At 38.0% G+C, this 17040-nt stretch overlaps 2 protein-coding genes across 4 annotated transcripts; both read left to right on the plus strand.

The window, feature by feature from the left end:
• The first annotated feature begins 89 nt into the window (after positions 1-89).
• Positions 90-8043, plus strand: LOC122842935 (calpain-2 catalytic subunit-like). Of its 3 annotated transcripts, XM_044137246.1 has the most exons (21): positions 90-452; positions 1773-1842; positions 2627-2745; positions 2836-2969; positions 3046-3214; positions 3293-3376; positions 3456-3541; positions 4502-4576; positions 4653-4813; positions 5444-5613; positions 5705-5716; positions 6220-6431; positions 6519-6555; positions 6635-6700; positions 6789-6846; positions 6939-7003; positions 7258-7326; positions 7415-7493; positions 7580-7696; positions 7777-7835; positions 7916-8043. In XM_044137246.1, exons 1-21 carry the CDS (start codon positions 216-218, stop codon positions 7937-7939), a joined length of 2103 nt encoding a protein of 700 aa, XP_043993181.1. In that variant the 5' UTR covers positions 90-215; the 3' UTR covers positions 7940-8043. The 3 variants fall into 3 exon arrangements, 2 of the variants coding, with proteins under 2 accessions (XP_043993181.1, XP_043993180.1); XM_044137245.1 differs by having other exon boundaries at positions 3046-3376; XR_006372653.1 differs by lacking the exons at positions 7580-7696; positions 7777-7835; positions 7916-8043 and having other exon boundaries at positions 3046-3376; positions 6770-6846; positions 7415-7481.
• Positions 8044-12352: 4309 nt separating this feature from the next.
• cfl1l (cofilin 1 (non-muscle), like) lies at positions 12353-14548 on the plus strand. The gene is made up of 4 exons (XM_044137255.1): positions 12353-12689; positions 13475-13764; positions 13887-13963; positions 14090-14548. The coding sequence occupies exons 1-4, from the start codon at positions 12687-12689 to the stop codon at positions 14200-14202; spliced, it is 483 nt and encodes a 160-aa protein (XP_043993190.1). The 5' UTR covers positions 12353-12686; the 3' UTR covers positions 14203-14548.
• The last annotated feature ends 2492 nt before the right edge of the window (positions 14549-17040 follow it).

Here is a 17040-nt window from a genome sequence, read left to right on the forward strand (position 1 = left end):
TTTTCTATCTACTCATGTCTGAAGTGAGAATTATGGAGACTGAACTAGCTACAAACATGCAAACCAGAAAGGGCTGTCTGGCATGAACAATAAGGGGTGTGGAAACATTTGATCTACACATATCACAGAGGGCCTGTTTAACCGAACACACAGTCACATACAAGGGAGAGGCAGCCAGCCACAGGTAAACAGAAACTGTTCAAAACACCTTCAAGATGTCAGGCATTGCAACCAAAATTCAGCATTTCAGAGAGAAATCGCAGGGAATTGGATGCAACTCTCACACACGGAAATACCTGAACCAAGACTTTGAGGAGCTGAGGAGAAGCTGTCTGGAGAGAGGACAGTTGTTTCAGGATGACTGCTTCGAAGCTCTGCCTTCATCCTTAGGCTTCAATGAGCTCGGACCAAACTCCTACAAAGTGCGGGGAGTCACCTGGACGAGGCCCACTGTGAGTGTTATTAAATGGAGATTTATGGGAAGCTACTGTAGTTATGATAGAGATTGTTTAGAGCATAAATCAAGGATGAAAGAAGGCTTCTATGCTTTTAATAGGGATTTTTGCAAGTAGGGTATGATTATTCATAAATATGTGCATCACTATCATAACACTTAAAGCGTTTACAGTTCCAAATAGTTCTGTATTTCTTCAGTGAGGTTCTGTTAAAGCTACAGTATGTACCTTTTATAAAAAATAGGTTTTTTGTTGAAATTATCATTATATTATGACAGTATTTCAGCAGGGAAAAGAGATCATTTGATTTTTTTAAAAATATCAAGCTCTTCTGCCTTCTCCCTGATACTAACTGCAGAAATACACCACTCAGTAGAGACAACCAATCAGAGCCAGGAGGAGGATGTTAGCGCTGTCAATCACTCTTGCACTCACACAGTCCCCCTTGCTCTATGCTAAGCTGCACTGATTCACAACAACATAGCCTACCACAAATGCTAAGGCTCGTTAGCATGGACACTGACAATGGTGGATAAGTGGTTTTCCTGGAATACTAAGTTGCTTCTTTACCATTATCATGATTAGCAGCACATGGTTCCTCCTCCTCACTCTGATTGGCTCTTTTTGACTGGGAGCGGCAATAGTAGTTCAGGAAGGAGGTGGGGGAGCTCGATCTTTTTTGACCTGAATGCTTTACATTTTCTGTTCTCAGTACACACTGAACACAAGAAGATCATAGCTGCCCAGTTCAAACTTGACCATGGTTCCAAGGTTAATAAGCTGGAGTTGCTTTAAGATTGTAAAGTTTTTTTTTGATAGCCATTTTCTTTAGCCTCGTGGGACCATCTAATCTGGAATAATCTGGTTGTAAGAAGAAAAAATGTTTTTAATTAAAACTTAATTTAATCATTTCAGGCCCCTTTTTTGTCAGACCAGAAAGGGTTTAATATTCCATGCTTAATGCCTGTTTCAAAGAGGAAGAAATTTTGTGATGCAATACCTCCTACCTCCAGTTTTCATGTAAATAACAAAGTTTCAGAAAACATTGTTTGCATTAACCTCAATAATTTTGGGGGGGATTTGAGCTGTTTGGAGACATTGGAAATTGGTCTTGGTCTCTGTTGGAGTAGTAGTCCTGAGAGCCTCAGGGATAAAATAATCTGGATTTAATTTAAATGTCAGAGCTTATACCCTATAACAGAGCTCCACTTCAAAAATTCTGTACTGTCACTTCAAAAACATCTTAAAAGGGTCGGATAAGAAGGTTAAACAAGGATGGACCGCAGTTTGACTTGTCTTATTGATCCTTTTTTGCAGGAGTTGTGCCAAAACCCAAAATTCATCTCTAAAGATGCCACAAGGACTGATATTTGTCAGGGAGCACTAGGTGAGAAGCCCAAACACACACACACACACACACAAAAACTGCTTTTAAAAGAACATGTCAATTCTCTTTGAAATTAATCACATTCAAAAGTTATTCACCAGAAAAATTGACAATCAAAATTTTACATGCAACATGTTTCTATCTTGAGCTCTTCAGATGTGTTTGCATGCTTATCTAGCTTTTCAACAGAAACACTTTCACCCTGACAGATTATCTGTGAACACTGATGCTGTTTAACCTGACATCACAGCTTAATAGTCTCCTGCTTCTTTTCTGTGTGCAGGAAAACACCTAAAGCAAAATCTCTTTTACATATTTGTGTATTGACATCAGCTTTGAGTGATCACAGCATCTCCATCTTGTTTCTGTGCCTTCGCCCAGTCTACTTTTTTTTGTGCAAACAATCACCGCAGAAACCATCTGAAAATATGTGGATGGTAGATTAGCTTTTAACAGTGCAGTTTTTCTGCTTAATTTAATTTGATTAACTTATTTTATAACTTATGTACTTGTCTTGAGACCTGTTAGTAATTTGAACAAATTAAATGCACACCCTCACCCTACTGTCTGTCTTCACTTCATCCTGTAATATGTTTTCTACCTGTATTTTCTGTTCTGTCTATTTTGCGTATGATTTATCTCTCGATTAAAAAAACATTTGGCCTAGCAGCACAGATCTGTTTGATGGAAATGACCAGCATGATCACTAAGTTTTTTGGAAATATGTTGCAGTGAATTAATCTGTGTGTTTCATTAGGCCTTGACTGGTGATTTTCTTTCCCAGGTGACTGCTGGCTCCTGGCAGCTATTGCCTCTCTAACTCTCAACAAGCAGGTTTTGTCCCGTGTTGTGCCCCATGACCAAAGCTTTACTGAAAACTATGCTGGAATTTTCCACTTCCAGGTACAACACTGCCTCAGTTAGAGTCTTACTTGGGTTCAAGAGACAAAAAAGTTAGATTTGACTGGTAGGATCATCTTTTTTTGCTCTCAGTTCTGGCAGTTTGGTGACTGGATAGATGTGGTTGTTGATGATCGCTTGCCCACCAGAGATGGAGAACTCCTGTTTGTTCACTCAGCGGAGGGCTCTGAGTTTTGGAGCGCCTTGCTGGAGAAAGCCTACGCTAAGTATGGATAAATCTGAATATTTAACTGTTGGAGGTTTTTATAGGTCTAGTCCTAATCTAAGCTATTTTGCTTTTAGAATAAATGGATGCTATGAGGCTCTCTCTGGAGGCAGCACCATTGAGGGCTTTGAAGACTTCACTGGGGGCATCGCAGAGCGACATGAACTGGCGAGACCAGATCCACGTCTCTTCAAAATAATCCAAAAGGCCTTGAATAGAGGCTCCCTTTTGGGATGCTCCATTGATGTTCGTCTGAGTTCGTCTATCAGAACTATGTTTGCTATCTTTGAGGTACTTGTTTCACATTATCTTTTTTTGTTGCAGATCACTAGTGCAGCTGATTCTGAGGCGATCACACATCACAAGCTGGTGAAGGGGCACGCTTACTCCATCACAGGAGCTGAACAGGTGAGACTCCAGGAGTTATTTAGTCAAAATTTATCCTCCGACTGCAAGCAGAGCTCTTTGATTTTCTCATTTGCATTAGGTGGAGTATCAAGGAGAAATGGTGCAGCTGATCAGGATCAGAAACCCATGGGGTCAAGTGGAGTGGACGGGCGCATGGAGTGACAAGTAAGAGCCAGCATATTCTCTGAGAAGTTTGCTAATCGGAGTATTCTGGTCTGCACAAATATCCAGGGTGCAAGGATGATGTAGCTTCACAACTTTACTGATCATCTGAATGTTCACATTTGATTTTCTCTCCTCAGTCCATAGAATAGCGCAAAAAACATTTTATCAAAGAATGGAATTTTTGAAAAATTGGAATGTTTGTATTAAGCAAATTTATTTTCAGAATTAAAATTTGTGCAATTTTATAGCCAATGCAAACCCAGCTAATGACATTGTTTCCCATCTGTTGTTGAGCCTACTTTATTTTGTCAGACAGGTTCCACTAAAACAATGTCTCTATTCTACAGGTTGAGGAGTTGTCAGGCCTGGATGTGCCTAATGAAATGACACCAAAGAAATCAAATTAATCACCGTTGATTCACGTTTTAACAAAAGAACCCATTATATAATCACATTTATTGCTTTCCACTTCAGGTTTTTCCTAGAAAGAGGACTGTACACCAACTTTGCCGCTTTTGAAGGATAACTAGAGTAAAAGACAAGCATGCAGTAAATTTAGAATTGACTACAACCTTAAAACAACAGTATTCCGCAAGATGATGATGCCATCCAATGGGAGAACATATAGGGTGAAGACAAATACTGCCTATGTGATGCCTCTATGTACAACCCCAACAGAAATCCAGTTCAAAACAAATTTGCAAAATTTTTTGGTAAATTTCTTAAACTACTTCTTCTAAATCCTAAATATCATCCTTTCTCCTTCTATTCCCAAACTCCCCAAATATGACACATGCTATGTGTGTCATGGTTATAACACACATAGACAACCACACCCATTGGAAAGGCTGGAAAATCTTGAACAACAGCCCTTTCAATGTGTTTTGTGGTTGCTATGTAGGTGTGGAGCCCTCCCCACCACTTAGCTCAAGTTTCACTCTTTTTGTTTCTTTGTTCCAGCTCTTATGAATGGAAATCTGTGAGCAGTGAGGATCAGGAGCGACTGACCAACCGATCTGAGGATGGAGAATTCTGGTAACTAAAAAAAATATATAAAATGGAGGAGACCATTTTCACTTTTTTTCTATGTTTTTCACCTTTGTTTCCACAGGATGTCCTTTTCCGACTTCCTTCGTGAGTATTCCCGGCTTGAGATCTGCAACCTTACCCCGGACACTCTGACAGATGACGAATACCAGAAATGGGCAGAGACAGAGTTTGAGGAGACATGGAAGAGAGGTGTGTCAGCTGGCGGCTGCAGGAACTATCCAGGTAGGCCCAGTTTGACGGCTCCATATTTATCGGTAGTGCTTGTAACAGTGCGTATGCTAATTACTCCGACTGCTGCAGTCTTGAACTCAGTTGATGAATGTAGAGATGAGTGGCTTACAATGAAAAAATACAGTAAAATACATGATTTTCAGCAACATAAAAAAAAGAACAGTTTTAGAATTGATAAAATTATGGCAAATTCTATTCTTATCAAATTGCCAACAGAGCAGCAGCAGCTTGTTTCTGATCTTAAACTATATATGTGTTCAGTCACCATAATTTTAGTGGAACTTTTAGGGCTGCAAACAGCTGTGGTATAAGTTATTTTATTAAAATAAATATGTCTTAATATGCTTTTAAACCACTGAATAAGTTTAATTAAATATGTAATTAAATGAAAATGTTGGATTTTTTTTTGTTTTAGAGCAATGTGATACTACTACAATATATTTTTTCTTTATTTACAAGTAAATAATAAAATATATATTTATTCTGAGATGTTTTTTCCTCATCTTTCCCAGTAGAACAAATGAGTATGGAAATGCTGTGTTTGTTTTATACCAAAATACCGGGTTGGCCATGTCAAACCTGCCCTTCAGTTGTTCCAGTAACACTTGCTCCTCTTTTTAGACACCTTCTGGACAAATCCTCAGTTTGTGATAAAGCTGGACGAGGTGGACGACGACCCTGATGACGGTGAGGAGGGATGCACGGTCATTGTGGGCCTGATGCAGAAAAACAAGCGCAGTAGGAGGAAAATGGGAGAAGACATGGAGACTATTGGATTTGCAATTTATGATGTGAGGGGCCAAAATAAAAATGAAATTAGTATTTGAGAACGTGTAGCATTTCATAAGAGTCTAACCTTGGATTTCCTTTCCATTTTTATAGCTTCCCGAGGAGGTACATCATCCAGGGAGTCTACTGTCTGCACGGGGATATTTCAAATTCTAAAATACTTTTATTTCTTAAAGGATGTAAATAATCGTTTTCAAAATTAAAGTGTGTTCAGGGATGTTTTTCTTTTAGATGTCTTAATTGAAAGACCAAAACAGACAAATATGTGAAAAAAGTAAAACAGCACAAAGTTGTCAAAAACATTCCATATGATGATTCGAAAAACAAGAGAAATATTGTGTAACCGTAAGATTTCTGGAGACCTAACAAACCAGGATCCATGTACAAATTACCTGTTGTGACAAAAAACATTAGTTTGAAAAATTAAAATTCATTGCATTCATATAGACATAAATTCTGGTCCAATTCTGACCAGCATTGTTACTCTGACAGCCACAGTAGTGTCAACATGTTCCTCCCAGTAAAGTGTGTCACCAGAAAATGCTGCTTTATATTAGTGGATCATGTGGGCTTTCTTGCAAAGGTACACTATCTGGTTCTTTTTGCAGTACTCTGGTAAGACCCAGGTGCACCTGAAGAAAGATTTCTTCCTGTACAACCGTTCAGCAGCACGCTCCGAGACCTTCATCAACCTGAGGGAGCTGTGCAACCGCTTCTGTCTTCCCCCTGGAGAGTATCTCATTGTTCCCTCCACCTTTGAGCCCAACAAAAACGGGGACTTCTATGTGCGGGTGTTCTCTGAGAAACAAGCAAATGTCCAGTATGCTACAAGTTCTACCAACATATATAGCCATACAGACAATAATTTAGTTGCTCCAATATTGATCTAATGTTTTGCTCCTTTCAGAGAGATTGATGATCCAGTAGAAAGCCATGTGGAGAAGGTATTGTTTTCAATTTGCATTTGTGGTGATGTTCATTTAATTTTGACAGCAAATGAAAACTTGCCTTTATTACATTTAGATTGATATTGATGAAGACGACATCAGTGACAGATTCAAGAGGCTTTTTGGACAGCTTGCAGGAGAGGTGAGCATGCTAAACAGTTTTTTACAGTCTCATACTCCCAAATATCTGCTATCAAAATTAAAATAATAGTGTTCGTCTCATCGCTTAGGATGTGGAAATTTCTGCATTCGAGCTGCAAAGAGTCCTCAACAGGGTGGTGGCAAAGAGTAAGAGATTCCTGCTTCCTTAATTGCCTAGATTTAACATAAATGATCTTTAGATTCAGGCACAATTCACATTTTTTTATGCATTTTTTCAGGAGACGACATCCAAACCAATGGGTTTAGTCTTGCAACTTGTCACAATATGATTAACCTGCTGGATGTATCCTTTCTAAACAAAATCTCTGAAATGATCATTTTCCACAAATTCACAGTTTATCAGAGGATGCTTGAGAAAAATGTGACTTCGTCTTTAAAATAATGAAATCATAAGCAGAACTGGTCTCTATAACAAGAAAATGACCCCAAAAAATACCAGTAAATCTACAAAATACTAAGGATTGAGGAATGGGAGATCATTGAGAAGTTTTTCTTCTTGTGATGTTGGTCTAACATTCCTTAACAATTATGTAAAAGAAAGATGGAACTGGCAAGCTGGGCCTGGTAGAGTTTAAGATCCTGTGGACAAAGATTGAGAAATTTCTGGTTTGTTATTCCTTTTTACCTCTATAACATATCTACAAAAGTAGTACTCTGCTGATAGCAGATGGTAACTTCTTGTTTTTCCACTCAGGATCTGTTCAGATCAAAAGATGTAGATCAAAGTGGGTACATGAGCTCCTCCGAGATGCGGGTAGCCGTCGAGGAGGCGGGTGCGAAACATGTTTATCAAGTTATATTTCCACTTGTGAGATTTAAGTAGGTAAAAAACAATTGTGTGATTGTTCTCTTTCTACAGGTTTCTCTCTGAACAACTCTCTCCATCAGATCATTGTGGCTCGCTACAGTGAAGCAAATCTCACCATTGACTTTGACAACTTTGTGGGCTGCCTGATTCGTTTGGAGACACTTTTCAGTGAGTCTTGTTCCCCGTATGGAGATTTTGTTTCACTTGCTGTAAAAAGTTATGATCTTTTTTACTTCACATCTCTACAGGCACTTTTGAAGGGCTGGACAAAGATGGTTCTGGTACCATCGAGCTGAACTTCATGGAGGTAAGAGCCAGGATGTGTGTTCAATAAAAATAAATGGCTGAAAAGCTGAAAGACTAACTTGCTAATGCTTTTATCCACAGTGGCTGACTGTGACGATGTTGTAACAGAGCTGCGAGCAAACAGAAGAACCAAGATGTTTTGTAGATCTGCATAAACAAAACTGCTTAAACTTCAACTCTGAAACTTTGTTTGTTTTTCGCTAACTGCAGAAAGAGGTTCACTTATAAGTTAGTCACTAGGGATTAGTTTTGAGGGAACAATTATTGCTAATGCTTGCCAACACAATCAGCAAACATCATGTACTTCTTTTGAAGTAGAGGTGTTTGCTTGGGCTGAAAAATACGGCACCTTTCATTTTTTTTCTCTTCTTCTCTGAGCTTTCAAGCAATAACATAAATATGGTTTGACATGTTATAACACATAATGTAGTTACTGGCTTTCATGTCAAGAGTTGGATTATAAAAATCTATATTTTCCTCTGGTGAGTGTGGTAAATATGAAGACCATGTCTGTAGTGCATTAGCTCAGCTCTCTTAGAGACCAAGGTTTGCTGTGTTTAGATTATTCAAAATCTGAATCATGATTGGCTGGTGTTTTTCTGTGTAATACATTTTACTTTTTTTTTTAATCAAACAATTTACAGTTGCATGTACCAAAGGGAACCACATAGGAAGTAAAGCTGCTTTTAATAACAGCGAGGACTAGCAGGAAGATCTTCCTTGAAGAGGTTTGATATCAGCAGGGTTTCATTTAACCATTTAACCATGTCTTTAAGAATTGTAAATGTAACAGGCTAAAACTGATTTAAGACAGTTGAGCAGAGAAAAACTTAAATAATAAACAGCAATCAATATTACAACTGTCAACTGTCTTAAGATTTATTAAAATAGCTATTGAATCTCAATGGTAGTTTTTGTACTTTGAATTATTTTCCCATGAGGTAGGATCATCTGACTCAGAGAGATGACCAAAAAGGTGCTGCCATAACTGATTTGCAGAGGATACCTCATAAGATAATGGAGTTAAAGGAAAACCCAAAGCCTCCTCTGCTAATGAAGCAGCAGAATCACAGGAGTCGGATAATTCTTCAGAACCGTTTCACCACAGACTGCTACAGGAGATCCCTCCTGCTCACAGCATTAATCACATTTAAATTACTCATTGAAGAAACTTATGTAATGAGAATTACTGTAATATCTTATTTCTCCACTAGGATGGAGATAGTGACATTGAACTGAACTAAATTGAATTTAATGTACATGTCATTACAGCAGCTCCACCAAGTCTTAAATATGTGAAAGTCCTATTTTATTTTGAGGTTTGGAGTGGGTGAGAAACATCCTTGCACCAGTGAACAAGACTCTTTTCTTCAAGAATAAAACACAAAAAATGGAGAAGTTGAATTTCTCCTGCACTTAAGTTTTACAATACCAGTGTTAGTCATTCACATTGCAATGCTATTTAGAAAATTGTCAACCAAAAATAAAACTGATTTTAGGACCATTTCTCTTAAATTGTTTCAAGTTTGAGAAATCTGAACTAGGTTGTTCCTCTTTAACCAAACAAAATTCAAATTTATAGATTCAAACTCTAAAGCTTATATTTGAATCCGATTTGTGTGTGTGCGTGTGTGTGAGTGTGTATTTATTGACCCTTATTAATGTTCCTTCCTTGATTCTCACAGATATCAACCGAAAACAGAGTTCAGTACTATGATACGCCAGCAGATGTCCCAGTTCTCACAGATTTGTGAAGTCGTTGCTCTTATGTCACTGCCGCTGCTGGGGCCAAGCTCCCAGAGTGCTTGCAGCAGCATGAAGGCTTCAGCTCACAGAGAGCTATGCAGCAGTCATTTCCTGCCCTGCTACGCTCTGGCTTGCATTTCCCCTTTTGGAGCTTCTAATGTTGCTGGCGTCTGCAATTTAAGTCCAGTCTGACCACATTTCCACAAAATCTTTTCTCTTATCATTTCTTTCCTACACAAATGATCCACTGGTTGACATGTATAAATTGTGTTTCGCTACTCTCATACTTGCCAACAATGATGACATTGTTGGCAGGTAAGCTAGGACCTAGTGCTTGCAGTAAAATCGTTGCTTTTTTTCCGGATGTGAGGCGGGACAGCAACTCTGAACACCATAAATCCACCCTTAGGGGAAGTAACGCTGCTGTGATGATGAGGCAGAGGATCTGTATTTAGTTTCTGCTCAGAAAGAGGCGGGAGCTCCACCAAAGCTGTTGGTCTGAATAAGAAGAAATGAACTCTGTCTACCCTGAGCAAAGATAAGGAGCATTTTTCTTCCAGTGCTCCTTCTAATTAAGGGTGTTGGTCTAGGAAATGACAACTAAAACATGCTAATTATAACCTGTACCTCTTTTTATTGTCATTTTCAGAAAGACCTTGGAATAAAACAAAGAAGTGTAAAACTAAAACTGAATTTCAGAGTGCACTGATGAGTATGTTGCTCCATTAGTAGATTGTTAAGACTGCTAACATTTTTCCTCACTTCTCAAATTCCTCAGGTGATCAAAAAACAACAGAAGAGGACTGTTTTGTTCTCAGTATTGATTTTAAACTTGAAAAAAACTGAGCTGTTTCCATGGTGGACACCATTTCTGTTGATGCAACTCTGCAGGATCACCTGATGCTTTGTTTCTCTGTTGTGTGGTTCTCTTTTACTGCTCATGAAGTGTCTGACATGGGGTTAACTATACGTTATGTTGATTTGAACAAGGACAGTTATAACTGGTATTTTTGATTCATTAAGACATTTTTTTAATGTTATGATGTTTAATCATCTCCCATCAAAGGACTGAGTCACCTCCTCATGCATCCAAGTCCTCCAGAGTCCAACTCATGACCTGATTATATGATTTAGGTGTGTTGACAGAGACAAATCTAAAAGTTGCAGGACAATATTTTATGGTACTATTCTGAAAACAATAAAAGTTATTATTCTGCTCATATTCTACGTTACTGAATATGCTGGTATTTTATTTAAAAAAAATAAATACATGTTTGAGGTGAGGTATTTCATAGAACATTATAGTAGCATTCATAACTGAGAGCTGCAGAAACTGATGGTGAAACCTACATGATATCAGAATGGGACTCCATATCAGTAAGTGTCTCATTGCAGGTCACTCATATTGGTACCACTTCGTGTCTCTGTGTTGTAAAAGTTTATAAAATGACCTTATTTGACCTTATAAAATGACCCAGTCCAGCTATTTAGATTAAATAGCTGTACTGCTTTACATCAGCTACTTTCAGTAGGATAAAGCAGCAGGACACAAAGGTCAGAAGTGGTTTCTTCTACTTGGAAAAATGTTCACTGTAACCTAAGAGCCAAGGAGCTGATCTCAATCCAATAAAGAACCGTATCCACCATATCCTACAGTTAGGATGTGGTGGAAGAGGAGATTCCAATCAATCAATCAAATCAATCAAATTTTATTTCTATAGCACATTTCAGCAACAAGGCATTTCAAAGTGCTTTACATCAAATCAAACACAGAAACACAATGCAACATAGAATCAACACAACACGAAGTCAGGTTCCGTCATTAAATTTGTAATTGATTAAGTTTCAAATACAACTCTAAACAAGTGGGTTTTTAGTTGAGATTTAAAGGAAGTCAGTGTTTCAGCTGTTTTACAGTTTTCTGGAAGTTTGTTCCAGATTTGTGGTGAATAGATGCTGAATGCAGCTTCTCCTCGTTTGGTTCTGGTTCTGGGGACGCAGAGCAGACCAGAACCAGAAGACCTAAGAGGTCTGGAAGGTTGATATAACAATAGCAGATCTTTAATGTATTATGGTGCCAAACCATTCAGTGATTTATAAACTAACTACAGTATTTTAAAGTCTACTCTTTGAGCTACAGGTAGCCAGTGTAGGGACTTTAAAACTGGTGTTATGTGCTCTATCTTCCTGGTTTCTAATGGCGTGGAGTTTTACACCATACCTTTAGGATGCGGTGGAAAGCGAGATTCACATCATAGATACAGCAACTGTGTGACGTGATCAGGTAAATATGTACCATAATATCTGAGGAATGTTTCTGACACTTGGACACAGACGCTGAAGACAGCTCTGAAGGCAAAATGGGTACCTAATAAAGTGGCCTGTAAGTGAAAATTGCAATCAATTAAACCTACAGTGATGGGCCAAATGTTCTTTAAATTGGGTTGGTGTCCAAGCTCCCCTTTCTGTCGCAAAGCAAATGTATATAAAGTTGTTTCTTTTAGCTGCCACAGTGGGAGGGATCTTTGTAATTTGCAGACATTTATGGTCTGTTGGAGCTGAACCGTTCATGTTCTTGTTTATCCCACTTATCACTGGCATGTGCTGCCCCAGTTTCAACAGGTAGCTTCTTAAATTCCCTAACCATCTGTCTCCACTTGTCCTACCTTTTACCTTAAAAGGAGACCTAGCTGCGTCCCAGCAGCAGATGGGTTAAAGCGTGGGCAGGTTTGAGTTCCATATAAGGCTATGAGTTGCTAAACTTCAACACCTGAAGTTTTTCTTGGAAAACCTAAGTCAGTTTATGTATTCGCACCACTAAATCAAATTATAATGGGGACTTAAGCATTTGGATTTTGTAATGCAATCCAAGAAATGGCAAAAACTGAGTCAGACTTGAGAAATAATTAAAAGCCGAGGTTGCAGCTGTAACTGCATCACACCTGCGTTGAAGTGGGTGGGTCAGTTGTTGGAGGTGTGCTCACTTAGTGCAGCTCCGCCTTTATGAGTCAACCTGCTGCTCTTCCTTCTTATAACCCGCTCGGCAGTCTGACTGCAGCTGCCATTTTTTCTCTGCTGCTTCTTTCCTTCACACTTCACAAGCACAATGGTGAGTGAGTGAGCAGACTTCCTGTGAGATGGTGGTGGATCTTAGATTTAATGTGATCTTGTATAAGAGTTCTGTTTTATTTGTTTGACTCATAGGAAATGCAAGCCTTATGTCTTTTTTTTTTGTTTTACTCACTTTCTTATTTTAGATTATGCGAAACATGTGTTTGTAGATATGTAGTTTTATAATAATTTAAAGTTAAAGGGGGTTTAGTCTGGAGTTTTGCAGGTGTGAAATATTTAATGGGGTGAAAATGAACCTGCTGGTGAAAAGGGTTTGTGCAAGGTGTGGTTTGCCTCCAAAATGGAGGGAGCGCTGAACGTGTTTGAAACTTGTTGAGGGTCGCTCAGGGCAGTGTTTCTTGTGCTAACTTGTTCCACAACGACTGGAATGCAATTGAACCAAGGCCTATGACTGGCTGGGAAACAACACTTTAACTCAAAAAAGAGAGAAGTTGGAGCGTTTATGAACTCTGCTGCCTTAACTGGACTGACATTTTTGAACTCAGTTTTGAAGTTGTGAAGAGCTTCCTGTTTCTTCATCTCTCTGTTCTGCTTTTGGTCTCAGAACCAGAGTACAAGTAAAGAGTAGCTGCTGAAGCTCCAATCCAGGCCCAAATTTGACAGAATGGTCTGGATTGTGGCAGTTTCTAATGTATTAGTAAATTTTTATAACTCAAAACTGATCCTCAATCTCAGCACGCTCCTTTGAAAAGCATCCCCCCCCATCCCCCTTTTTCAGGATTGCTTGTTTCAACCCTAAAATGTGAATTTCTGTTTTCTCAGGCATCCGGAGTGCAAGTCGACGACCAAGTGAAGGACATCATCAGTGACATGAAAGTGGTGAAGAGCGACGCGGATGCAAACGAGCGCATCAGACTTGTGGTCTTGGAAATCAAAGAGGGTTTTATCAAAGTGGAAAGCATCTTCAGAGAGAAAGATTTGAGTGGGGAGGATGACATCTTCAAGTTCTTCTTGAGTCAGCTGGACAAGGAGAAGTGTCGCTACATGCTGTACGACTGCCACTTTGAGACCAAGGAGTCAAGCAGGAAAGAGGAGCTGGTCTTTGTGATGTGGTACTTGCAGATATTTCTTTCAGGCAAAATCAGTCATTTTTCAGTAGTCGGAATTGTGGGGCTGCTGTGTTTAAGAAAATTGAACAGGATTGGCAAGCTAGCTGACTATTTCTTTGTTTTAGGGCTCCTGAAACTGCACCCATCAAGTCCAAAATGCAGTACGCTAGCTCAAAAGACTCGCTTAAGAAGGTCTTGACAGGTAGGTATTTGCGTTCTTAAGAATTTAGGGGTGTTGTAAAAGTCCCATGTTTCAACAGGAGTGACTTAATTTTTCACATTTATTTGAGGAAATTTATTTTGAATTTGTTTGTATATATCTTCTCAGGCATCAAACACGAGCTGCAAATGAACGACCTCTCAGATTACGGCACCAGGGACCAATTTGCAGCAAAGATCAGCAAAAACGTTATCAAAGTTGAAGGCCATGATGTCAAATAAATAAAATCAAATTCTGCTTTTGAAAAGCAAAATCTGATCACAACAGCTTCTTATCTTCTGATTCAGTTTGTTTAATCTGGTCTCTTAAAAATTAAAATGAAATTGGGGCGGGATAAAGTTGTCATATCCTTCTTGTTCGTCTAAAGTTTTGTACATATGGTTAAATTCTCGCATGTTCATGTACACTTGATCTGGGTACATAAGCTGTTATAGTTTGACCCACATCTGCATTTCTTTGACTATTACACTGTGGCCACTTAGAAATACTGTACATCTATGTATCTAAAAGAACTGAACATTACAATAAAATCGGTAAATGCATTGTCAAATAAAGTAAGTGAAACAACTTTTGTATAGTTTTTTTTTTTTTTTTTTTTTTTTTTTTTTTTTTTCCCCCCCCCCAAAGTTAAGTAATTTGCCTAGTGGGTAAATTTGCACATTAACTGAGCTTTGGCGTGCTAGATTTTATATCTCCAGAAATTAAATTTTAATGCAATTTAGGGGGGGAATAACTGCAGTGTTCTGTCTTAAGCATAAACAACTGAGTATAAATGTGAAAGCCTAATTTATCTGACTGTCTTAACGCATCTGATAAACTAAAGTTTTCTATTAAGGCAACTAAAAGCTTTGTGCTCAACAGCCAACTTGACTTCCCAAAAGTTATTGCATCTTTAAGGAAATTAGATTTCCTGCTTCAAACCATGAAGGGCTGAGCAAACTAAAACTGCAACTGATGTGTAGCAGTGTCTCAGTGACGTCACTTCTAGTTCTCAGATTCGAACCAAATAAGGAATAGTTTGGCAGGAACTCGTCTTCGATTCAAAATGAACCTGCTATTTGCTGTTAACTCTGGATCTGTATGAAACTATGCACCACAATGGCTTTCTGTCGTAAGTTGGAAAAGTTTAAACAATGTTGGGTTTTAGTTTCACTTCTACAAAGAGTCTTTTAAAAGCAGATATGGATCAAGCCTGAAACCAAAGCACACAATGTTCATTGTGCAAACTGTTTCCTGGTGTAACTCGAGCAAAAGGAGGCTGAAACTATTTTAAAGTGCTATTTATGACCAAATTTGACATGTAGCAAGAACGTTGCAGTGTTGAAATACTTCCTGACAACAGACCTGTGACAGTTATTTTTTTTTTTAACCCAGGCAGGATGTGTGACTGTTGATTGGGTGTTGGTTGCATGAATGCCACAGGGCAAATTCTTCTAGATCCCATCCAAAACCACACACAATTCCAGTAAAGCTCTTTAAGCATTAAAGCAACTTTTTTATTTTTATTTTACATCTATAAATGTATTTTAAAATTTCACCTTTATTCAAACATGGCACAAAAAGTAAGAACTTGTATTTAGTTGATTTATAATGTATTTGTATTTGTCTCAATACATTGGTGCAAATTTATATAATATATACTGTTATGACCAATACCTGATATTTATCAATATTGTATTATTTCACTACCCTTTCAACACCTTGGAAAAAGAAAACAGCCATCCTGTTCTTTTCTTCTTCAGCTAAACTCCCCACAATCCTTCGCTGCATCACTATTACTGTCACATGACCAAACAAATGGCTAACTAGTCTCACTTCCCCTCAAGAAACAAACGGTAATAGGTTGGAAATAAAGATCAGTTAATATCAGCCCAAGTTTATTTCTCAGACCGATACAAATATGGATAATATTAGCCATTGTCAATGTTAGTCCTGATATATTGCAAAATCTGTCTGGAATTGTGATTGCATACAATAACGCCATATCACAAATCGCACTACCATCATCAAAAGCTGCTTAATTTAGCAAGGTTTTTTGGGATGCAACGCAATCAATTCTGCTGGTTTTTCACCCCCCAAAAAATGCACGTTTCATATAAATGTAGCACTATCTAAGGGGAAATAAGATTTTTTAAGAAAGGTTTTGTCACCTCAAGAAGCAGTTGTCAGACAGTAAAGTTTGTTGTGAGAGAGGAGGATGCAGCAAAGGTCACCTAGCCAGGACTTGAACCTGCGTCGAGAACTAAGGCCTCCATACAAAGGAGTGTGCTTTACCCCTGCACCCAAATAACTTTATTTCAGAGGTATGAAATTTATAATTCCTTTAGCTTAGATTTCCTCCTTGTTTGAAGCAATAAGTATAAATGATTTATTCCTAGTGCTATTTTCCTCCTTAATATAGACAGGGGAATGTGTTTTTAACCACTGAGAAAAATGGTGTGTTGCTGTCTCATGAGGATTTTTTAAGTATTATGCATTTATTAGTTTGCTTATTGTTTGTGTTTTCAAGCATAAATTGTTTTTTCCATTAAAATGCTTAGTTGTGAAATGGAATATGTGGATTATCTGAGAAAATTTCATGTTTTCATTCTCTGCAGGTAAAAAAATAAAAATAAAAATTAGCATAAACAATATATAATTTAGAGCACATTGCTTTCAAAGTCTGAACTTAATTACTGAGATTTTGTCTTCTGATTTGACATCCGAATAGAAACTTAGAATTATCAGGAAATAAAAAAAAATATTGTGAGAAAAGTAGGAATTTTCTTGTCTTCAGTTATTTTTACAATTTGCAAACAGTTTTACAGAATCTGTAACATATTTTTTTATCATCTCAAGTTAAGGCTATGTTCATAACCAACTTTTGTTTTTTTTTGGATTATTTAGGGTTCCAGCTTTACATTTTTGTGAGTTTTGACATTTTTGTGTAATTCTTTCATTATTTTTGCCTAAAACCGTCTCACCGTTCTTAGGCTGTTGAATTTTTCTATTTGTTACAGATGTACTTCTTGGTACAACTTTTTCACTTCCGGTATGAAAACTCAGCGCTTCCTCTCTCT

This window comes from Gambusia affinis, linkage group LG13 (genome assembly GCF_019740435.1).
Source record: "Gambusia affinis linkage group LG13, SWU_Gaff_1.0, whole genome shotgun sequence".
Taxonomy (NCBI): Eukaryota; Metazoa; Chordata; class Actinopteri; order Cyprinodontiformes; family Poeciliidae; genus Gambusia; species Gambusia affinis.